This window comes from Prunus dulcis, chromosome 2 (assembly GCF_902201215.1).
Source record: "Prunus dulcis chromosome 2, ALMONDv2, whole genome shotgun sequence".
NCBI lineage: Eukaryota > Viridiplantae > Streptophyta > Magnoliopsida > Rosales > Rosaceae > Prunus > Prunus dulcis.
In genome coordinates this window covers 23,382,076-23,405,546 of record NC_047651.1, presented here as the reverse complement: position 1 = coordinate 23,405,546, position 23,471 = coordinate 23,382,076, and the positions used below count along the sequence as shown (strand labels likewise).

At 36.9% G+C, this 23,471-nt stretch overlaps 4 protein-coding genes across 6 annotated transcripts; 3 read left to right on the top strand and 1 right to left on the bottom strand.

The window, feature by feature from the left end:
• Positions 1 to 337: 337 nt before the first annotated feature.
• On the bottom strand, positions 338 to 1,549 carry LOC117618419. The gene has a single exon (XM_034347988.1). The coding sequence runs from the start codon at positions 1,547 to 1,549 to the stop codon at positions 338 to 340; it is 1,212 nt and encodes a 403-aa protein (XP_034203879.1).
• A 621-nt stretch (positions 1,550 to 2,170) lies between these two features.
• LOC117620087 (probable isoaspartyl peptidase/L-asparaginase 3) lies at positions 2,171 to 5,834 on the top strand. 3 transcript variants are annotated; one of them, XM_034350185.1, is made up of 7 exons: positions 2,171 to 2,362; positions 2,635 to 2,806; positions 3,442 to 3,506; positions 3,624 to 4,016; positions 4,089 to 4,147; positions 4,499 to 4,603; positions 5,319 to 5,834. In XM_034350185.1, the coding sequence occupies exons 1-7, from the start codon at positions 2,267 to 2,269 to the stop codon at positions 5,536 to 5,538; spliced, it is 1,110 nt and encodes a 369-aa protein (XP_034206076.1). In that variant the 5' UTR covers positions 2,171 to 2,266; the 3' UTR covers positions 5,539 to 5,834. The 3 variants fall into 3 exon arrangements, with proteins under 3 accessions (XP_034206076.1, XP_034206077.1, XP_034206078.1); XM_034350186.1 differs by lacking the exon at positions 2,171 to 2,362 and having other exon boundaries at positions 2,755 to 2,806; positions 3,613 to 4,016; XM_034350187.1 differs by lacking the exons at positions 2,171 to 2,362; positions 2,635 to 2,806 and having other exon boundaries at positions 3,452 to 3,510; positions 3,613 to 4,016.
• Positions 5,835 to 8,535: 2,701 nt separating this feature from the next.
• LOC117620064 (ceramide kinase) lies at positions 8,536 to 12,996 on the top strand. The gene is made up of 12 exons (XM_034350155.1): positions 8,536 to 8,922; positions 9,284 to 9,433; positions 9,516 to 9,683; positions 9,824 to 9,916; positions 10,045 to 10,137; positions 10,338 to 10,566; positions 10,813 to 10,897; positions 11,041 to 11,190; positions 11,316 to 11,417; positions 11,619 to 11,966; positions 12,552 to 12,618; positions 12,709 to 12,996. Exons 1-12 carry the CDS (start codon positions 8,749 to 8,751, stop codon positions 12,844 to 12,846), a joined length of 1,797 nt encoding a protein of 598 aa, XP_034206046.1. The 5' UTR covers positions 8,536 to 8,748; the 3' UTR covers positions 12,847 to 12,996.
• Positions 12,997 to 20,305: 7,309 nt separating this feature from the next.
• LOC117619572 (derlin-1.1-like) lies at positions 20,306 to 22,620 on the top strand. Its single transcript, XM_034349562.1, has 7 exons — positions 20,306 to 20,473; positions 20,863 to 20,998; positions 21,116 to 21,189; positions 21,299 to 21,392; positions 21,623 to 21,751; positions 21,891 to 22,051; positions 22,168 to 22,620. The coding sequence occupies exons 1-7, from the start codon at positions 20,457 to 20,459 to the stop codon at positions 22,385 to 22,387; spliced, it is 831 nt and encodes a 276-aa protein (XP_034205453.1). The 5' UTR covers positions 20,306 to 20,456; the 3' UTR covers positions 22,388 to 22,620.
• Positions 22,621 to 23,471: the final 851 nt, after the last annotated feature.

Here is a 23,471-nt window from a genome sequence, read left to right as displayed (position 1 = left end):
GGAGCCTGATTTAATGATCCCCTTGTTAATTGATCCTCTAATTGTAAATGAGAAACACTGGAACTTTTATGCCACTATCAGGAAAGTGGCAGTTTGGACGGTTAGTGGCAACACCCACAACCCCGCCTTTTCTTCTTTGCTCAAAATAGAGATAAAATTACGTTTCTATCCCCGTTATATCTTTTGATAATATCATCAATCACCAATATTGTATTTGATCGCGAAATAAAATCAAAGCAATATAGAATATCCCTTCGACAAAGAAAACAAAAAATCTCATAACCCCATCCTTAAAAAAACCCTACAAACAAACAAACAATAATCATGGGAAAGCTTTCTAGATGTCGGGCAATGTTGCAGCACCAATTCCAAGTGGATGAAGGGTGTTAGAATAGGAGGTGAAACAAACGTTCCAATAATTATCATATTGACACTGACACTGATGCTCACAAACTTGTTCAATCTGTTGACTTCGACCAATCATATTATAACTATAGACTTTCTTTCTAGTTGCAAATAGCAAAGTCTTCCCATTCATGACTGTAAACCCTGCAATATAATTAGGGTTAGGCTCCATCAACCCCATTGCTCTAACCCTAATTTTCATAATCCGAATCCATGAAACCGAATCGTAGTCTCTCAAAACCCATGCAGTGAACACATACTTCTTCAGCCTTACCAAACAGATTGACTCAGATGAACTTTTCCTACTTCCCCACTTGAAAATCCCCAATTTGCTATTGTGTACAGTACCATCCGACCCCTTCCTTGCATCATTAGGCAGTCTTAGTTTTCTTGTGATATCATTGTTAATATCATATGCCACAATATATGGCCTATAGTATACACTTCCTCTGCGCACCGATGGATCCCTACAATCTGAAACAAAATGGACAGCGCCATTGTGATAAACAGGCATATCAAGATGAAGTGTTCTAGGACCGAATTTATGAATTTTTTTTTCCTTCCATCCGCCCTCTTTTGGCGAGTAAATTTTGCACTCATAGTGGGGTAACCAATCTCTTGGTGGATGAATGATTAGTAGCATATAGTCTTGATGATCAGGGTCTGAAATTGGATTGTTAATGTTGCACTCAAGCACAACTCCTTTGGGCCAATTTACTCCTCCTAAATCTTGTGGGGTTGGAATGGTTCGCCAAGTTTGTGTTGTGGGATTGCAAAGAAATAAGTTACGATCATCTGGGGTTTTGGTGTTTTGACAAAGTATCAAGCCATTACTTGATGCCAAGACCTTTGATCCGGTGTTTTGGAGAGACTGAAGAGATTTTTGGGGCACACCTGAGAAGAGTTGTTCACCAGGTAGTGAGTGATATTCTACTTTGTCACGATGCTTGAACCCGGTGGAGAGACTAGGTTGAAGAAAGAACCCTGAGTCATCCTTGACTTGCAAGTTACGAGCTTGGGTCCACGCAAATAACTTGTTTGTTGAGAATTCAGAAGAAGATTTGCAGACAGCTTTGAATCTATAAATAGGTTTTGCTGGTAACCATGAGAAAACATATTGAAGTATATCTTCGGAAATTTCCATAGCTAATATTCAAAAACCTGCATGCATGCAATAAATTTACAAATTGTCAGCACAAGGAAAACTGTGAGGAATTCAAAGTATTTGTTAAATTTATGTTACCAGATGAAGATGGATTGTTTTAATAAAAATCACGCACCTATGAACACGGGAGATAGAAGAACAATAGCCTCTATATCCGTACTTCTCTTTCTCTATCTTCACTAATATCCCTTACAATTTTTTGCACACTATGGATGGAAGACACCCTATGATGGCCTTTATATATAAGTATACAACATTCATATAACCCAAACCCATTCGAATCAGGAAACCTTTCAACACAAGGGAAGAAAAAAAAAAAAAAAAAAGAAAAGAAAGAAGAAGAAGAAGAATTAGGAAACCTACTCAAGAAATAGAAAACTTTCTACGACAATCTGATTCATATAATTATATCTTTCTTCTTTTTTTTATTGGAAGTAGAGGTTTCCTGTTCGAATGGGTTATGCACAAAAAAAATGAAATTTTTTGGGTTTAAAAAGACCCAAAAATATTTATTTGGGTTTGAAAGATGGCCCAAGCCCAAGCCAAAGTAATTCTCACTCGAAGCACATTTAACTGAGCGAGTCATAATTGAGTTGACCCACCTTCAAGGGGACAAGCCGAATCACCTGCAAGTCAAACTCGTTCTTCTTTCAAGGCCCAGCACAGATAACAGAGCAGCAGCTGAGCTTTTGAAAGATGAAAGACCTTCACTCTTTGCTGCCCCCCTCGATGGCTGCCACCAATCTGAACTCCGCATCTATCTTTCTCCTTACATTTGCATTACTCTTCATGGTAATTTAATCATATTTGATTTGATCACACTATCTTTTACAATTTCTCCTTGTTTGATTGCTAAGAAAACAGAGGAAAAGTCGAAGATATCTGCTTTTAAGTTTTTCTTATTAACCCAGTTCGATTATTTCATATCTTATTGCTAAGAAAACAGAGGAAAAGTCCAAGATTGCAATTTCTCAGAAATCAAACACTTCTATTTTGGTTCTTTCATTGCACATTTGATTGGGTAGAATTATTAGTTGAAGATCAAATTTTGAATGGGTTAATAGGTCATGGGACACGAAGCTTCGAATTCCGGGCAATACCCTGTGGTGGTGAGCACATGGCCATTCTTAGAGGCTGTGAGAGCAGCTTGGAGGGTTGTTGATAATGGGTTCTCTGCGGTGGATGCCGTTGTTGACGGTTGTTCAGCTTGCGAGGAACTCAGATGTGATGGTACAGGTGGGTGCCTGAATTCTTAGATTTGGTTGAGTTATTCATGGAAGAAAACTGTTGTTAGGAATTGGTGCATTATTTGATTATTTTCAGTATTTAGTTATAAATGCTGATTTTTGATACTTTATCTGCTTCATTGGGTTAATTATTTATGTGCATCAGCATCATACAGGGAGGGAGGGAGGAGAGAGGGAGAGAATTGTTTGTCTGTCTAAAACTCATGATATAGAAGATGAAGGCGACAGAGAACTTGTTGCGTCTCTACTTTATTGTGAAGTTCATGTTAGCTACTAATTAATGAGCTAAAAACCCCGGTTTAATTTTTATTATCTTGGATGTGCTTGGAAAACCAGGATGAATATTATCTCACTGACAACAATACTATCATGTAGCTTATTTCAATGTCACTTCTTATGAAAATGGAGCTTTAAATCATATTAGAATGTGTCTATAGTATCGAGTGAATTCTTAAAAATTAAATCATAACCGAACATAAGTAAGTTTTGTTTTCTTAGCATACTAAAAACTTCTCTTCAATTATGTAACTGATTTTGTGATTTCTCAAATGGAATACTGCTAAGCATGTTGATGGGATTGATAATTACTTTAAGAAATTATAATATGTGCTATTATTGGGACAGTTGGGCCTGGTGGAAGTCCAGATGAGAACGGAGAAACTACAATCGATGCTCTGGTCATGGATGGGGTAGGTAGTATTTGCATTTTTCCTTTTGTCGCAATTATTTTTCTTGTTACTACACCATTTTCTATTGCTTACTCTAAAAATCACTATCTATTATGTGTTTGCTAAGGACATGCATAGGTGACAATGGAGGTTGGAGCTGTTGCTGCCATGAGGTATATAAAGGATGGAATCAAAGCTGCTAGGTTAGTGATGCAATATACCGAACACACTTTGCTTGTCGGAGAGCAAGCCGCAGCTTTTGCTATTTCTATGGGTCTTCCAGGACCAACAAACCTTAGTTCATCGGAGTCTATGGATAAGTGGACCAAATGGAAAGAAAACCACTGCCAGCCTAATTTTTGGAAAGATGTTGTACCTGTAGATAGGTGTGGCCCTTATCATGCAAAGGACTTCCTGGGCTCTTCTCATGGGACATGTTCCAAAACCACTCTGATGGAAAATATTAAATCAAGATCATCTCATGTTGGTCGTCACAACCATGACACCATATCAATGGCAGTTTTTGATAAAGTAAGTTGATAACCTTAGCAAGGTTCCTTTAAATGCTTTGATTTCACTAATTACCTTCTTTTCTTGGTCTAGATGGGGAACATCGCTGTTGGTACCTCAACAAATGGAGCCACATTTAAGATCCCAGGGAGGTAAATTGTACTCAGGCATACTACTAGTTGATACTATTCTAGTCTTATTGTTAAAAGTTAAAACTCAGTTTTTGCTTAGCTGAATCCCTGTTCTTTTCTAATAAAAAATTTATTTGCTAGTACCGTTTGTACTTGTTTGCGAAAATTGGTTATGCTTTTGTAAAATACTGTACAAACAAAGTCATAAAGCTGTTCGACAACATTGGGTGAGCTTCTCATCCATCTCTATTTGTTGCTATTAATTATGAAGGAATTAGTCCCATAAAAAATAATCAAATAATGATGAAATGAGAAATTTATCACCCCATCCGTAGTTTCAATTTACTAGAGGCATTGCTTTCTTGACTGCAGGGTGGGTGATGGACCAATTGCAGGATCTTCTGCATATGCTGATGACGAAGTTGGTGCTTGTGGTGCAACTGGAGATGGTGACATCATGATGCGTTTCCTTCCATGGTAATGGAAAAAATATATTTTACTAAATTATTGGTTAATTTTTGTCTTGGTCCTAGTTGGGTTCTTTTCTTGTGGAGCAAACATTCCTTTAATGGCTGAAGCGTTGGAATATTGCTAAAGGATGTCAATTTGGGTCAGCAAATCCTAGTATTTTAGATGATTAGGCTTTCCTCCTAATGAAATCAACAATTATTTATGTTCAGAATTTTTCCTTTAAGATTTTGATGAATCATGGGCAATAGACTTGCATATTCTCATAGCATTAGTCATTATGGGGTCAGGGTGAAACTCTAATCTGCAGAACAGGTTGTAGTCAATCCAGTGTTATAATTTGTCCTAAACATAAAGTAAATACTCTTCTTAAACAAAACATACCTGTAGGAGGCTTGTTAAGCATTGTAAGCTGGCACGGAGGATTTAGTTACGAACATAGCAAGCCAATCTGAACCATCACATTTTTAGTTCTGGTTTACTTGGTTTGAAAACTACTTGGGTAGTTCCCATGCAGGTTCATTTACCTCTAATGAATATGTTGTGTATGTGTAAGGAGGCTTTGTTTTGTACTTTCCCTTGTGCATTTAGTCCTAAATTTTCTTCTGGCTGGCGGCCATGCTTGAAATAGATTCCTTGTCAAACTTATGTAGATGCACCTCTATTGAGTCTGTCACTTCCATTTAATGAATCTAGCTATGTACTTTAAATGATTGAACCGCAGTTATCAAGTTGTGGAGAGTATGAGATTGGGGATGGAACCTAATCTTGCCGCGAAGGATGCAATATCACGAATTGCGAGAAAATTCCCTGATTTTGTAGGAGCTGTGTTTGCCATCAATAAGAAGGGCGTGCATGCTGGTGCTTGCCATGGATGGACGTTTCAGTACTCAGTAAGAAGCCCGGAAATGGATGATGTAAAGGTTTACACCGTGGTGCCCTGACAAAGCAACTGTCTGTCATCATTGCAATGCTTTTCTCCACCAGAGTTTTTGTAGTGAATGAATTATATTTTTTTTGAACTGTGTAATCTTAGATGAGAGGTTCAACTTATCGTCAAAATGAGAACATCTTTTGATTAACTTTTGTTGAACTTGTGAGGAGACTTTTATATCTGAGGACTTTGTGGCTGTTTTTCTGTTGAATGAGTCTTAGCAGGACATTACCTAAACAGACTACAATCTCTCCTTTCCTTGTAAATAACGACATGTCGTTGCTATGAAGGTCAACGATTTGATTATCTCATTGACCTCACCTCCTTCCGTTCAACTTGCAATTCCAATTTTTAAAACCTTTTATTATTTGATTTCTTTTCATGAATTTTATTTTTTATTACTAGATTTTTGGCATCAAACCAGAAAGAAAATTGGCAACCAAAAAAAAAAAAAAAAAAACCCTAGAAAAACATTATGGGAGTGTATCCAATTCTAACTTATAAAGACTTTTTCTAAGTGAGTGACTTTCCTAGAAATGACAAACTCTTAATAAATTTTACATACTTTATAAAGTTAAGTGACAAACTTACATACACTTTTGTCATAGAGTTTTATAGGCTTTTAAATACTTATTTTTATATTTATTTTATGAATAGCATTTATCTTAATATGTTGAATTAACTAGTCGGCATACATGGAACAGAAAATTAGAAAAAGAAAAAAAAAACAATTGGATACAATTACGTAAAAGCAAAGAATAGTTCTCCTTAACATTAGAAAATGATAAAAATGACAAAGTACATTTGAAAATGTACCATGAGGAAATAATTGGCATTCAGCTAGCCATGATTTAGTTATAAAAAAAAAAAACAAACAAACAAACAAACTTAGCCATGATTATTATTATTATTTTTTTAGTGAGCTTAGCCATGATTTATTTCAATGACGGTGAATAAACCATAATACAAATTCCTTTTGAAATTCCAATGCTCATTATTGTTGATGAGAAAAGAATAAAAACATTCAAGATTTTTTACTAACCTGAAAGAAGTGGATGACAAGATGGGATACCAAAGTGGAGCCCTAATCATGAAGAAAAAAGATCTCTCTGTTGCTTGATATAATGAGGGAAGAAAAAATTGGCTTAGCTTCCCAATACTTTTGTTGAGACCCAAAAAAAATCCATGATTGGGCCCGAATAAATTACCAGCCCGGAGCGCCATTTTTATTAAGAAAAGGCGTAAAAAAGAGGCACCCGAAAGCTCGCCACATGCAAATTGAAATTCATGCGCCGTGCTAATTCACCATGCTAGCTCTACAAGCCCATGCCAAAATTAAATATCAAAGATGATAAAAGGAGAAACATAAAGCACGCCAAGCGACATGCCATGCCAAGTACGAAATCGTCGTTCCACACCCAAGCACATCACAAGCCTAAGTGGGCCCAAGCCACTCAAAATGCCCGGGGCTTGCTTGAGTGGGTTGTGGTATGGATGGTAATAGGTCGTCATGAGGCCCATTGATGGGACGAGAAATGGAGGTTCCGGGTTGCTTGGGAGCCTCGGGACCCAAGCCCATTTCTTAGGCCCAAATATATGGGTGAGCAAAAAGGGGGAAAATAACCCAACCAAAATGATCCAACCAAAATAACCCAATCAAAGAATTAATAGCCCAACCAAAAGCCCAATATTTAATAAAACAGCCCACTTGCTTAAGAAATCACTTTGGCCCATACAAAAAACCCAAGATAAGCCATAAAATCTCAGCCCTTTGCTGGAAAAAAGGATAGAAGCCACATAGAAATCTGCTGAATCACTAAACAGAGCCGCTGGAAAATGTCAGCACATGGGAATGGATCAAGTTCCAAAACAAAACACCAGAGAGACCAATGGATATTAGCATATAAGTTGTCAGGAAAGGGAGTATCCTTTCAAACCAGCATATACACCCAGTTGTTTTCCTTTATTAGTACTGCTCCAGGAAAGAGAAGGAAGAGGGTAGCCGAGAGTGGAGCTTCCTACTGAAACAGCCGCGGGAAAGGGGGGTCTTGAGCTCCAAAACTCCTGATTTTATGCAAATAGATGAGGGGAAATCTCACCCAGATAGGAAAGTCAAGAGGAGAGAAGAAAAGGGATGGACAGACTTGCCAAGATTGGGAAGAAACCATTAGGGTTTCTTGGGAAAGGATGGTTTCCCGCAGCTATAAAAGGAGGTCCCCTCCACTTAGCAAAAACCAACCCAGGATGAGAGAGCAAGCTTCCTCTCTTACTAACAAAGTCCAGTAGCCCTATTCACTCTTCTTCTTCGTTCTTCTCTATTAACAGATTATTTTTCAGAATCTGTCAAGCTGCCGGAAGAAGTAATGCCCTTCCTTTAGCCCCTTTTAGCCAAGATCATCCTGCAAACCTTGTCTCCCTCACCTTAAACACTCCCATTTCTCCCTAGGAAGCCTTATTTTCCTCTTTGGTGCTCAACTCATGCTGACCTTGCTCCCATGCCACAATCTCCTCATGCTAAGCTAAAACTTTATCTGTAAGCAAGCATAAATTACCTGCAAGCAGCCCTCATTTTCGTTGGTGAAGGTAACCAGAACACTTCCTAAGGCTTTACTGCCCTTTCGAAGTGCTTTTGGGGCTTAATTTTCGAACTCAGGCACAGGGGGCAATTCCAGTAATTTCCCTTTTACGGCAGCCCAACCCATTTGCAGCTGCCGGAAAAAAAAGACCCCCACAACTTTCATAAAGTCTGGTGTAAATTAACAAGGCTTTTGGTAGTAAGAATTAGCTTTAAAAGTAATAAAAAGTCATTTATTTAACGAAGTTTTTAAAAATCATTAACATTTTGGATACCTCAAATTTTTTAAATACTCTTCTTTAAAACTCACAATTGAATACAACTAAATTTTTAAAAACTATTTAAAAATTATAATTGAATGCCTTCAAACTTTTAAACCTATTAAAAGTCATTAAAAGTTAAAATTGAATAATCTCTGGCTTTTATTTTTGGGTCAAACTCAAAATATCTCTGGCTACTTTTGGTCAATAAAAGCGCGAATTCCACCTCGCTGGGGGAATTCGGATTGAAAAGAAGAAAAACAAGCGACTTTCACGCATTTCCTCCAAAGCCCATAACCCGATCACCGGTTTTTTGAATTCCATCTGAAAAAATCTTCAGTTTCTTGGCCTTGAATATCATTTTAATTATTATCAAACCTCGTGAATGGAACGAGATGTAGATGATTGTATGCGAACAGAGCAATCTCTCCCACCCGCACAGTTCGATGGCCAGGCCTCGTCTTTGAGCTGCACCCTTTCCTTGGACCACGTTGGGGAAGTCGCTCTTACCTTCAACTCAGATGGGTTGTCTTGGAAATTGGTTGAGCCACTGGATAATGTAATTTTACTTTCTCTTCTCTTCTTTTATCTTAAAAATGATTTCTTTGATACTTAAGGTTCGTCTTTATCAACTCTAGATTGAAATATGTTCTTAATTGTGTATATTAGATCAGATTGAATTATTTATTTATTTATTTGTTTATTTCTGATAGAAGTTTATGATTTTTTGTTGTTGTTGTCTGATAGTAGTTTATGATCATTTTGTATTGAAATAGTAGTTTATGATCACTTCTGTTATTTTCTTTATTTGGGATACTGCATCATAGGTCAAAAAAGCATTTATAATTGTTAAATGATGAGTTGGTAATAAGGTTGAAGTATGAACATTTGAATTTTTTTCTCTTTGTCTAATATATCAGGATGACTCAACTTGTTTGGGCATCAAATCAAAGGTTGCAACCGAGATCAAATTTTCTGATGTGTATGCTGTTGAGTTGATCGACTATGGTTTGATTCATGGATCAAACATTTCAAATGCTAGAAAATGCCTTTCGGGTCACGACTCCGAGGTTTGTTCAATTCCTTTTCTTGGTTGTGTGCTTTCACTCCCCCATAAGATAATGATGTGTTTTTGTGTTTACATACATGCAGATTTACCGCTTTACAGTGCATGGTTTCCAGAGGTCAAAGACTCTCCCTTCTCTTCGGGTCCTGGTTGCATATACATTCGGTCATAAGGATCTCCAAACATGTCAGATGTGGGTTAATCAAATTAATGCTTTTTTGGCCCTAGAACAGGGGAGACCAAAGAATCTTCTGGTATGTTTGGTAGTTTTTTTTAATTTATCACTATATCGTTGTTCATGTTTGGATCTTGAATTCTTTAGTTGGCTGATCAAAATTGACATAAAGTGGTATTATAATTCTTTTCCAGAAACTTTTTTTTCCTGATTGACTAGGTTTTTGTTCATCCAAGGAGTGGGAAGGGAAATGGCTGCAAAACTTGGGATTCTGTGGCTTCTATATTCTCCCGGGCTAAAGTGAAAACAAAGGTAGAGTTCTAGATTGCTCTAATCCTAGATTATAAAATTCCATTGAAGTGATACCACTAGATCACATGCAATTATATTTAATGCTCTAAGTGATCCTTCTTAAATATTGTTTTCCATCCCTTCATCAGGTGATTGTGACCCAAAGGGCAGGACACGCATTTGATGTGATGGCATCTATAGGCATCAAGGAGCTTATTTCATATGACGGAGTTATAGCTGTTGTAAGTTATAACTTCCCTAGACTGACTTTAATCTCTGTAACATAAAAAGATTTAGGGAATTGGTTGTTCATTGAGCTTTATATTGTATTACATAAAATGTTAATACATGTTAACCTATCACATTTTCCCTTTTAAAGATGTTTGAACTTTTTGCATCTTGTTCCTAATTACTGATTACTTGCTAATTGATTCGGTTCCAGGGTGGTGATGGTTTTTTCAATGAAATTCTTAATGGATTTCTTTTATCAAGGCATAAAGCTCCATACCCACCAACTCCTTCGGGTTTTCTTCAATCTGCTACATGTGATGACAATTTCTGTGTTCGTGATCCAAATGCAACAGATATTGGAACTTCTTCTCAGAACAATGAGCAGCAGTCTCCTCTCCTCCCAAGTACAAGTTATGATAGCTTTGGAGTCCCAAATATCAGTATGTACCATAATAATTTATTTCCATACAAGTCAGGTTTCAGTTTGATTTATATTTGTGACAGGTTGTTTTCATACATATCACTGGAGGTAGAAAATCACCGGAATTGAAGCTATTTCTTCTCCTGTTTGTTGATGTATTTTGTGTTAGACAAACCATGATATTACTTTATAATAGTATATTGTCTTTATATTTACCAATGCCTATTACTTGAACAATTTTTTTCTTCTTTTCAAAACACAACAGATCAAGATTCTGAGTTTTCCCTCCCCAATGAGCATTTTAGATTTGGAATTATTCCTGCTGGCTCAACTGATGCCATTGTGATGTGGTACTTCTCTGCATTTTTACTGTTACCATAAATGTTGTCCAAGTTGATGTTAAACTTGAACAGAAATTGACCATTTTACCATACCCTACTCATATATTGTTCTCTTTGGCCTCATGTAAGGTGCTCACTTTTTTTTTTGTCAGCACAACTGGGACTCGAGATCCTATAACATCTACATTTCACATTGTCCTTGGAAAAAGGGTGTGCCTTGATGTAGCCCAAGTTGTAAGGTGGAAAATAAAATCTACATCGAAGGTTGAACCTTTTGTGCGCTATGCAGCGTCTTTTGCCGGGTAGTTTTTCATTACAATATCTAAATAAATGACTGGTGATGAAATGGAAAATTATCTAATTTGGTTCTCATTTTGAATTTCTCATCAGCAATGTTCTCTAAAATTCATATGTTCAATATTTGTAGGTATGGATTTTATGGAGATGTCATTACTGAGAGTGAAAAATACCGCTGGATGGGCCCTAAACGATATGATTATGCAGGAACAAGGGTGTTTTTGAAGCACAAGTAAGTCGCTAAAGTAATGAATGTTGGGGCTCAAATCATAAACATGGTCTGTGATTCGTTATTGGTTATACATTCACCATGCATGCAGATTATTTTCATTAGCTACCAATGAATTGTGACTAGAGATAATGATCCTTTACTTCACTTTTTCAGATGTGCTCAACTTTGTAGTAGCTAATTTATATATGTTGCATCATTCAGGTCATATCAGGCAGAAATAGCATATTTAGAAGTCAAATCAGAAGAAGCAAAATCAATTCCTGAAAGAGGAAATTTGGGGGGTCGCAAGCGACCATTTTGGAGCCCAAAGAAATCTGAAAAGGTGGTATGCCGTGTTAACTGCAAAGTCTGTAACACCACCACACCTTGCTCACATCCAGGAGAAACAAAATGGTCCAGGTCCAAGGGAAGTTTTCTTAGCATTGGTGCTGCAGTAATTGCTTGTAGAAATGATAGAGCACCTGACGGTTTGGTGGTTGATGCACATCTTTCAGATGGTTTGATGCATCTCATATTAATCAAAGACTGCTCTCATGCTCTCTATTTGTGGTAATAATATCTGGCCCTTATCTCAATGCACCTTCACGTCTTCTCCCCTGACACAGTTTCCCACATTTAAATTTAAAATAATTGGGCTATAAACTGTTAGGGTGGGCACATTCAATTGTGCAGCAATCTTTTGATGACCTATCCAAGATCTTGATGGCAAAAGGATTTTTTATGATAAGTTTGAAAGGCTTACATCCTAAGTAACATGGTAGTCCAGAATCATCTGTTTCTTTTGAAAATTCTCAAGTGTTTTTCTATGTAGCGCACATAGAAAAATTTGAGTTTGTTGTGCTTGCAATGCCAACGAGTTAGGAGTTTCTTATAGAGGTTTTCGATGCCAAGTTCCTAAGGATTTATGCTTCTATAACCCCCTTCGCCAGCTTAAGGATTTATCTATACTTCTTGTGCCTTCTAGTCATATTGACGAGTTGTGAGTTGCTTAAAGAGATTTTTTGTTGCAAAGTTCTGAAGATTTTATTGCTGATTGGCATCCAGTACCAGTACCATAGGTTGATAGTTTTTCACTGCTTTATCCATGAAGACCATAAAAAGTTGCTTATGCATATGATTAATTGATACACGCAGGCATCTTACCCAGCTTGCAAGGAAAGGAGGAAACCCCTTCGATTTCAAATTCGTTGAACATCACAAGGTAAGTGTTTCTCATCATGTGTTCATCACTCTTGTCCTGAAAAAACTCGTATTGCCTTTAATTGTTTCATATCTCTTGGGTGCACTGCAGACCACTGCGTTTACATTTACTTCTTCTGGCAACGAGAGCGTGTGGAATTTGGACGGTGAGCTCTTTCAAGCACACCAACTATCAGCACAAGTATTTCGAGGCCTTGTCAGCTTGTTTGCATCCGGTCCTGAAGTTTGATACAAGACTAATGCTTACTCCAGATAATCTTCCACTTTGCCTATAATGTATACAACATTTGTTTATTTATTTATTTATTTATTCCATGTTCGAGTTTTGTACCGTAATATTAATTTGGAAGGAATAAATCCAATATTTGCATTTTTCAAACTCAAATTAGTGAATTGAGCGTATTTCCCCTCCCCGCCCAACCAAATGAAATCATGTGAAACAAACTAGTAGTAACTAGCTAGTCGGCCCAATCAACAAAAGGTCGAGGACTCGAGGCTATGCAAAAACTATAAGGGAAGGAAAGGAAGGAAGCAAGAATCACAAGATCAATATTATTGATTGACTGTATTATGCAGACTCAAGAGATCTCGCTAATTTTATAATTTAGGGCATTTTACAACGTCCATAAAATAATTAACTCATATTCTACCACATAATTTATATACATAATTATCGAATTGTCTACTAAATGCTACACCTTCATGCCAAGCCAAGCCAGCCAACGTTGAGCCGAACTAGGGGAAGTAGAACCTTCTTTTTCCAACACATCAACACCACAAGCATTGTTTAGTGTCCTTCTCCACTGATTAAACTCGTCGATATCCGGATCAGATTTAAAGCCATCTCGACCAACACAATCGGGCTGCAAACGCATTAACTGCCAAAAGAAACCCCAAATAAATAAATTGTAGCACTCTAAACTTACAGAAAATCAAAATCGGGGCTGAAAAACAGAAAAGGTAAATGAAAATAGTAACACTTCAAACTTTTGATCAAGCATCATTCATGAGATTTCATCATTTTCTAAAAATTAAAATAAGTCCAAATTGAAATCCTAAATAAAGTTAAGAGGATAAACATAATTCGGGAACGGGAACGGGAACTGCCCCCACCCATCTAATATATTGGGGCAGCAAGCAGCTACTAGCTAGTATGAATTTAGAGGACGGCTGTTTGTTTCGATCAAATATTAGGGTTAAGCCAATGGGTTGATTTATTTATTTATTTATTTATAGGAATAATTATACTGTACTAGATGGAAACAAAAATTAGAACAGAAAATTAGTTACTTAATCATTAAGTGCAATATTTCAATAGTCACAAATTAAATTAAGATATAATTAAGGGGGCTAATTAATTAATATAGTTATGGTCTGGCATCTGGCACCTCCATTCCAAGAGTACAAAGATTGTTCTTCTTTAATCTCTCTTCCTCTTTTTTTTTTATTTTTTATTTTTTTCCAAATCTCTCTTCCTTATTGGCTCGTGCGAAAAAAAGAAAAAAGAAAAGCCCAAAACTATGATGCATTGCAAGTACGGTTTTGAATAAAAGTTCTTTTTTCTAGACTGGATGAGCATATTGATTAGTTAGCAAAACTATCTCGAAAGATCTAACTAAATCTATTTAGTTGGCAGTCCTTATTTAGTTAGAATTTTTTATTTATTCGTTTTTATAGTTCTATTGTAATTGAGACTTATTTCCTTTATACCTTTTTTTATTTATAAATACCTCAATATTCCATATTGGAGAAGAATACATATATAGAAATATATGAAAATTGTCACATCCCGGGATCAACTCCGCCGTAGCACGATATTGTCCGCTTTGGGCTCCTCCTCTCTGCCCTCACGGTTTTGTTTCTGGGAGCTCACGAGCAACTTCCCAGTGGGTCACCCATCTTGGGATTGCTCTAGCCCCCAACTCGCTTAACTTCGGAGTTCCTACGACCCCGAAGCCAATGAACTCCCGAAAGGCCTCGTGCTAGATGGATGCAGGTGTGCACATATAAGGCACATCACCCCCTCTCCGTTGGTTGATGTGGGATCTTACAATCCACCCCCCTTAAGGGCCCGACGTCCTCGTCGGCACACTCGCACCACACGGCAGAGTGGTTTTGATACCAAATTGTCACATCCCGAGATCGGCTCCACCGTAGCACGATATTGTCCGCTTTGGGCCCTCCCTCTCTGGCCTTCACGGTTTTGTTTTTGGAACTCACGAGCAACTTCCCAGTGGGTCACCCATCCTGGGATTGCTCTGGCCCCCAACTTGCTTAACTTCGGAGTTCATACGACTCCGAAGCCAATGAGCTCCCAAAAGGCCTCGTGCTAGATGAATGCGGGTGTGCACATATAAGGCACATCACCCCCTCTCCGTTGGTTGATGTGGGATTTTACAAAAATTCTCATACACTTTGTCTAACATAGTATGGGATGATTGATTGGGCTAAATTACTAGGCCTTTTACTCTTATCCCTTACCCAATCTGTGGTGCTCACTTGTTGGGCTTGAATGTTTACCTTTACTCCTGACTCAATTCGTGGTGCTCACGTATTTGGCTTGAATGCTTGACTCTGATATGGACTTGACTCCACGTGTGACTAACTATGTGATGGTCCTACGTGAGGGGGGCGTGTTGAAGAACATAAAGTCCTACATAGGAAACTTGACAAATAAAAATACAACAAATAATGAATGAGTCCACTACTAGCAATACTGATATTATCTCCAACTTAACCACCTATAAAACCCAGTAGGTATGAAATTTCTAAAAATATAAGCACGGTTTAAGAATGGTTATTCAAATTCATGGTTTAATTGTTTTTGGATGAAGTACACCTATTTCAAATGCGCCTCAAACTCACAACAATAGCCAAACTGCACCTATTCATGGTTTAATTGTTTTAAAGGGTATAAATAACTTAAGGGAGGGGGTGGTGAGCTCTCTTTGTTCAAAAAAACTTATATGAAACGGATATATCATTGTTTTACTATCCTCAACCAATCACAGATTGCTATGTGAAAAATTTATTATGCGTGACATGCTGTGATTGACCAAGAATAGCAAAATACACAAGTGTTTCTCTTCTTTGTGAGTGGTAAAATTTTAATGCAAAATCAATAAGTTGGATAACATGAATGTGCATGATCATGAATTTGTTTGATGATTTACTAGTTAATTTACTTGATGATTTACTTGCGAACGAGCGAGAGAGGACAGAATTGAACATAGCCAAGGAGAGCACTGGAAAGAGAGAAAATAGCAGAGGAGAGAAAAATGTGAGACAGAAGAACTGAGTAGAAAGAAAATAACGTAGCAGAGAGATAGATGAAAAACCAACCTGTATTTTCGAGCGAGCGAGAGAGGACATAATTGAACGTAGTCGAGGAGAGCACTGGGGAGAGAGAAAGTTGCAAATGAGGAAAAAATGTGAGAAAAAAGAACTGAGTAGAAAGAAAATAACGTAGCAGAGACATAGATGAAAAACCAACCTGTATTTGCGAGCGAGTGAGAGATGATATAATTGAACGTAGCCGAGGAGAGCACTGGGGAGAGAGAAAGTAGAAGAGGAGAGAAAAATGTGAGACAAAAGAATTGAGCAAGTAAAAAGAAAATAACGTAGCTGAGAGAGATATGAAGAACCAACAATAACAGCTCTTTTCGAAATTACTTTTTCACAAAACCCAAGACGACATGACATCTAAATTTGATTTTTTTAAACGATTTTTCACAAAATCACCCACTTCAAGAAGAGCTCTAAAAACTTTGAGAGATAGCTACAGTAACTTGGATGCCATTGTTGGCACCTCTAAAGCCATCTACACCGTGGGGAAATTGGGGCTGCTTGGTGCAGCTATAGCTGCTTTGTAATGTTTTAAGCACGAGACAGATGTGGCCAACAAGGGACCTCCAAGCTATTTCCAGGGCTGTCATGGGGTCGTCTGACCCCATGGTGGATCCGCCACTAGCTGTAATGAAGGACGGAGTGAGTAAGCTAGATGAGGCAGTGAAGGAGAAGTCCATCCAAATCGAAGAGCTAAAGACTGCAAGAGCTCAAGATTATGTGAAGATGCAAGAGGAAGTTTTTTTTTTTTTTTGTTTGTTTTTTTTTATATGCTATATGTGGGAGCAAATTTCCCCACGAGAATATTCGATTCGAAAAATTCCCCTTTCTTCTTCGCCACCGCTTTCTCCCTGCAAAATAGAACAAATAAGAGGACCACACCCGGGGGGTGTTGGCAAAAGGCCCTCCGATGCCTAAGTCAGTTCAATCGATCCGTAGAGAAACGATAGCTAAAATAGGGTACGGGATGTGTTTAATGTGTAAACCGGGCGACCGGAGCCTTATGTAAAAGAGAGAGAGAAAAGAGGTGGCTAAGGTTTGAGAGGAATTTTATGTAGAGATTTTAGTAGTAATTCTGACGTATCTCAACCCTTGTGTGTGGCTATGCTTTTATAGTGGTCTCGGAGGCTAGAGTTTCAGAGGAATAATTCCGTAGATGGAAGGGAATTATTCCTCCCCTTTTTGGAATTGATTTGATTAATTAGGGATTTGATTTATTAGGGTAAATCAAATCCCTAATTGTGGTAGGTATCAAATCAAATCCTGATTCAATTAGGTAACTCCTCATTTAATTGGGAATTGTGGTAATTAACCAAATCAATTCTCAACCTAATTAGGTAATGTTCAATTTAATTGGGTAATTCCCAATTAAATTGAGTAACTCCCAATTAGGTCAAATAATCCCCAAATGGAAGGAATTATTTGACCTAGGGTTTGATTTAATTAGGTTCCCACACTATATTTGGTGAGACTTTCTTTTTTTGGTGACAGGTGATGGAGACAATGGTTAATACGCATGAAGAGATGAAGGGGGATTTACAGCAATTGCAGAAGCAGATGGTAAAGATCCAGCTCCAGATTGGCAAAAAACTGATGTATTTAGGGTTTAGCCTTTAAAGATGGATTGGGGACTAAGCAAAATACTGGCCAAAAATGATTTTCCAAGCTGATTGAGAAGATCATATATTTTGATTTTTGTGTAATGGCATGGACTGGGGACTATATTTTAATTAAGCAATAGCACAATGATATTTTTGGTCGATGAAGTTTAATGACTAACCTGTATTTGCGAGCAGGCGAGCGAGGACCAACCTGTATTTGATTGAGAAGAGGATAGAAAAAGGGGCATTCGGAAATCTCTGCAAGGCAGTATTTAAATGAGTTTTTGGCTTATTTGTTCCCCTTTCACAAGTACATTCTGAAGGTGTTTATTAAGCATTCTTTGGTCTTCTTGATGAGAAAATGTTTAGCAATTTGACCTTTAATTACCATTTGATTTGACAGAGTATCCGAATGGCAAACCTGGCGATTGTATGCTCCCATACTGCGAACGGTGTTTCCAAAGTACATTCAGAATTGCTAAAAGCAAAATTATTCAAGGTACTATGCGTTCCTTGTATTGTTGTCTTTTCCCTTGGCTTATGACAAAGTTGAAGGTATCCAAATTCTTATGATACCTTAAATTAGGTCATCTGAAACCTCTTCTCTTTCACAGGACTTGTATGAGCTGTGGCCTTAGAAATTTGGTGTTGCCCAGGTATAAAGTTCATAGCATCTTTTATAAAGTAGTTGCTGGTTTCATTAGACTGTTCATTCTGTTTATGTGGTTGAAGAAGAATGGTGAGATGCACACCTCCAAAGATGGGTTTTGATGGCCTTTGTAGTTTGTGCTGTTGTAGTTATCAAATAGGGCTTATGCAGCAGAGTGTTCCACAGAGTTCAAGTTTTTAAACCACCCCAGTTGAGCAGTAAATAGGGATGCATCAATCTTTCCTGCAGTTTTCTTCAATAGGTCTTAATTAATGTTTTACTCTGATGCTGTCTGTTGGTGGGTGACCACTCAATTGGATACATGATGCTGTGGAACTTAGAATAGATTCCTGTACAATCTGTAATCTTGGTCTGAGAGGTTTTCTATTTATGCATATACATGCATACATACACGTGCGTATAGTTTTACTATATGATATGGCTCGTAACATATTCAAACGTTGTTCTTACGATGCATCGATGAATCAGGGATTCATCATTATTCTTAGCAGTATACAGTTTATATGCATGTATGCAGGGATGGTCCTTACGGTGTGCAAGTTGTGCCACCGTATAGGGCTCCTAATTTTTGAGGGGTTCTGATTTTTTTTTTATGTGTATAATATATGTTTAACAAATGTTATATATATATACCGAGTGAGCAAATTATTGACACAAAGACGTTCCTAGTTGTGTTGGTTTGCAGGGCCTCAACTTTTATCCAGGGCGCGACTTCAAAACCCTTTGTATTAAAGAATTGTCCGATGTCAACATCAACATTCAATATCCTAACTACTTTCACAACGACACAAACTGAAATAATAAATACCCTAAAACCTATAGTTACTTTCACAACCACGTACTGAAATAATAAATACCCTAAAACCTCTGCATGTATGGGATAGTGTACTGACATTTGAATTCTCAGCCCCGCTGGCTTGTGTGGGGTATTAAAAAAATGGAATACATCTGTGACAAATACAAAATATTATAGGTAGAAAATACATATATAAATATAACATTATCCATATCCATGCTTCATTTGAATGATACAATAACTTGTCACATTGTCCAGCTTCATATCATATTTGTTTCCATATAATATCATTAGAATTTATTTGAGTATGACGTGAAAGTCATTGCTCATGAAAGTCATTGTTTTGGCTTTTTTAAAAAAGTTTCTCTCTTTTTTCACTTTTTCCAAAATCTCCCAATAAAATTTTTGTCCTAGACAACATTGAGTTGAAACCGCATAACATAATCCTTAATATATTTGTACATGAAGTTTCAAATTAGACAACATCTCTCACTCTCCACTTGATGATAAAGCTTTGAGCAACTTATAGTTCTGGATCTTCAACTAATCTTGAACCTTACTAGTGGAAGCCGAACCATTCTTTGAGTAATCGCCAATGTCTATCTCAATACCACAATATTTTATTAAGTATTCGCCGTAAAGTCGACTATAATGAGTATCACTCCCATCCAAAAGGGTTAGGGTTGACCACCGTTAAATATTTAAAATTTAAGAAAAATACCAGAGAGAGAGAGAGGAGAATTATGGTGAATTTCACTTCTAAATACATATCCAAATATTTTGTATGTAATTATGATTTATAAAGGTGAAGTTCCTCTTCATATCACGGTGATTTTGTATTACTTAATTAAACAGATACCAAATACCTTATAAGATATGGAGAGGAACTTCCCATGTAAGGGAAAAAATATTGTTTAAAAAAAGAAGAAGGTACCATTTGTGAGGTGCCAATTCATCTTTATAATTAATTATACAATTAATACTAGAAGTTCACACCAATACTTTTTTTAAACATTTTTAAATATTTGATTAAAGAGATCTGAATCGAGAGTTGAATTCTTTGCCCCAATATTCTTCGGCAAATATGAATTTCATCTTACAAAAGTCATTGGTGTCTATTTGATATACATGGATAGACAAGTTTTCTACTAGGGTAGTTGCGGTCTCAAACAAAAACAATTAAATAAATAATAGAACTTGTATAGGTGGTCAATGGTGAGTGGTAGTGGAAGAAAGACTTGGTTGAAACCAATGTAGTTTCTTCCATGACCCTTTCGTTGGGTTATTGAGACGACCCCAAAGTCTGTTCTTTGGAGTTTTCATTACGTCCCCACTAAGGCTTGACAAATGACCGAGAGCACATATTACATATAAAGCTGTATTAATTGGTAGCTCACTTAGTTTCCAGCTCCTCTTCTTTCATTGCAATGTCTACACCAGCGGAGTAAGCAACCTCTCCTCATCTCTCTCTCTCTCTCTCTCTCTCTCTCTCTTAGAATTCAAATCATCTTTCTAATCAATTTGGTTTTGGATGATCTTATCATAGGAATCAAAGAACAACATGGTTGAAAGTTTTGATTAACTTGTTTATTTACTTTATCATACAACTGTAATAAGCATTAAAAACCACTACACCAATCAATTAAGGATTTGATCAACATTCTCCCAGTCAATAATAAATTAAACAATCTGCTAAATTATGCTTTTCCTAATTCACTTTGCCAAATTATGTCATAAATTACAATCATTTTTATCCTTTCACGGATGCATGTAAGTTTTTTTAATTTTCCATGGAAATTAAAGAACCTCGTCTCTGCGCCTATGAATTTACAGATACTATCGATCGCTGCCACCGGTGAGCAAGACCTATGGAGTTGCCTGCTTTATGACTGCAGCTGCCTTGTACTTGCAACTTTATAATCCACGGAACATTGCGCTTGATTATGGCCTCGTCATAAAACGTTTCCAGGTAAAATTAAAATCTCAAAAATCTTCTCTAATTATTGATTATTCAAGGCCGGAATTGTTCTGCTTCTGATCATGCTTTGCGCTTTTCTTTTTCTTTTACCAATGATGATTAATGAAGGTTTGGAGGCTTATTACCAGTTTCTTCTTCCTGGGGCCCTTTTCATTCCCGTTTGCTTTTCGTCTTATAATAATGTGAGCGACTTTTCGATGGCATTAAGATAACATAATTATCCATACCTCATTTTAATGATACAATAACTTGTCGCATTATCTGTGCCTTATTTGTTTCCAATTTGCATAGAGCGAGATATGGTGTGGGATTGGAGAGAGGACCGTTTGACAAGAGAACGGCAGACTATGTTTGGATGTTGGTATTTGGTGCCATTTCCCTTTTGGTAAGCAAAACTATTTAATTTACTATTTGTTTCTCTCTGATTCTAATTGGACCAACATTGCCAAAGCATTCTATACATCTATTTTATTCCCAAACCTAGCTGTGCCGGCCTGCACTACTATTTTGATTTCTTTATTTGTTTTTTTTAATTTAATTTTTTTGGTTTCCATAGACATTCATGTTGCAAATTATTAAAATAATGACAAATATATATACATGGATTATTTATAGGTGATGGCTGTTGTTCCATATTTGTTCTCTCCGTTTATGGGACCTTCAGTGGTTTTCATGATCGTGTATGTGTGGTCCCGTGAGTTCCCAAATGCACGTATCAACATATATGGGCTGGTGTCCTTGAAGGTGCTCTCTCTCTCTTTCTCTCTCTCTCTCTCTCTCTCTCTCTCTCTCTCTCTCTCTCTCTCTCTCTCTCTCTCTTCAATTTTAAGTTTAGCTATCTCATTTTGGAAATTATATAACACAAGTTGTGGGGTACATACAGGGATTTTATCTTCCTTGGGCATTTCTGGGTCTGGATTTGATTTTTGGAGATCCTTTGAAGCCAGACATTGTAGGGATGGTTGCAGGACATCTCTATTACTTTCTAACCGTGCTTCATCCTCTTGCTGGTGGAAAATTAATGCTCAAGACTCCTCTCTGGGTGTATCCTTTTATGGATCAACAATATTTGATTTCATTAGTAATGAATGATTCAGTAGACATTAATAAATATATATATATATGCATAATTGTACACCTTAATGATGAATAATTTGCAGGCACAAATTGGTATCCTTCTGGGGTGAGGGAACCCAAATCAATTCCCCGGTGGAACGCAATCCTCATGCCGGAGTTGCGTTCCGGGGAAGAAGCTTCCGACTCAATGGTCGAACAACCACTCCACCACAAACAACTCAGGAACCTTTTAATAATCAGCAGCCACCAGCAGCTGATGGAGTTGCATTCCGTGGAAGAAGCCAGCGCCTCGACGGTCGTTAATTAGTAATCATGTAGCCAGCGCCTACTCACATATGATATATCATGTATGAAACAAATGGAAAATGGCTATTCCTATGTTGGCCATAGCTAAGCTAATCGACGACATGCATTGAAAAGGCTGAGCTACCAAAGTCAACTTGTCCACATTGACTTATTAAATTTTGTTGTCCCTTTCAACTCTACTGTATATGTGACTTTATGAATCATATGATGTGAGGTTCAAATCCTTTTCTTTAATAAGAACGCGTTTATTTGATTTATAGACATTGCAGAGTCCATTGTACTTGTAGGTCCTCGTCATCAATTTGTTACAAGTTTCTCTTTATTTGGTCACATGAGATGTTCGTGTTAGTCTTTGGTTGTTAACATTTTATTTGTACATAATTTTGCTCTAATTTATGTGACAGTTTTATTATTAATACCGTTCCTTTTTATGAAAAACAAGAAAGGAAGCCCTATATACATTAACAACTCATCAGCTATCAAATTAGGTTCATGGTAACTTAGATATGCCCTGAAAATGATATCAAAGACGTACATTAAAGATGGGGAGGATTTATTTTTTTATTTAAATTTGTAATAATGATCAAAACTTAAGAATAACCTTCGATAATTAAAAAAAAGATATTGTGGATTTAAGTTTGACTATTAATACTTTTGAGAGAACTAGAAAGAAAAAAATAAAAAAAGAAGCAAAGTGAACCCATGTCATAGGAACCTTTGAGCTAAAAGCCATATGGTATGTCATCTTCTTGAAAACATGGAGTGAAAATATAAAAACTATAGGACACATGGAAATGAAGACAAATTTCTATGAGGCAGGCAGCCAATCAGTCAAGTCAAACTTTAAGGAAGTGAAATAATCTTCTTTGCAATTTTGGCATTGGTCTTATACCCTCGTGTTTTTCATATAGGCCAACAACCAATTTCCCAAATCAGGAGAAGATTCGTGGTAGTTTATACAGTGCCATAATTCCAACTTAGCAAACCCAAAATTAAAATTAAAAACAATAATAATAATATATAATCCAAGATTGCAACTTTGTTTCTTGCTGAGATAATTTAGAGTTCAAAAGAACTGTTA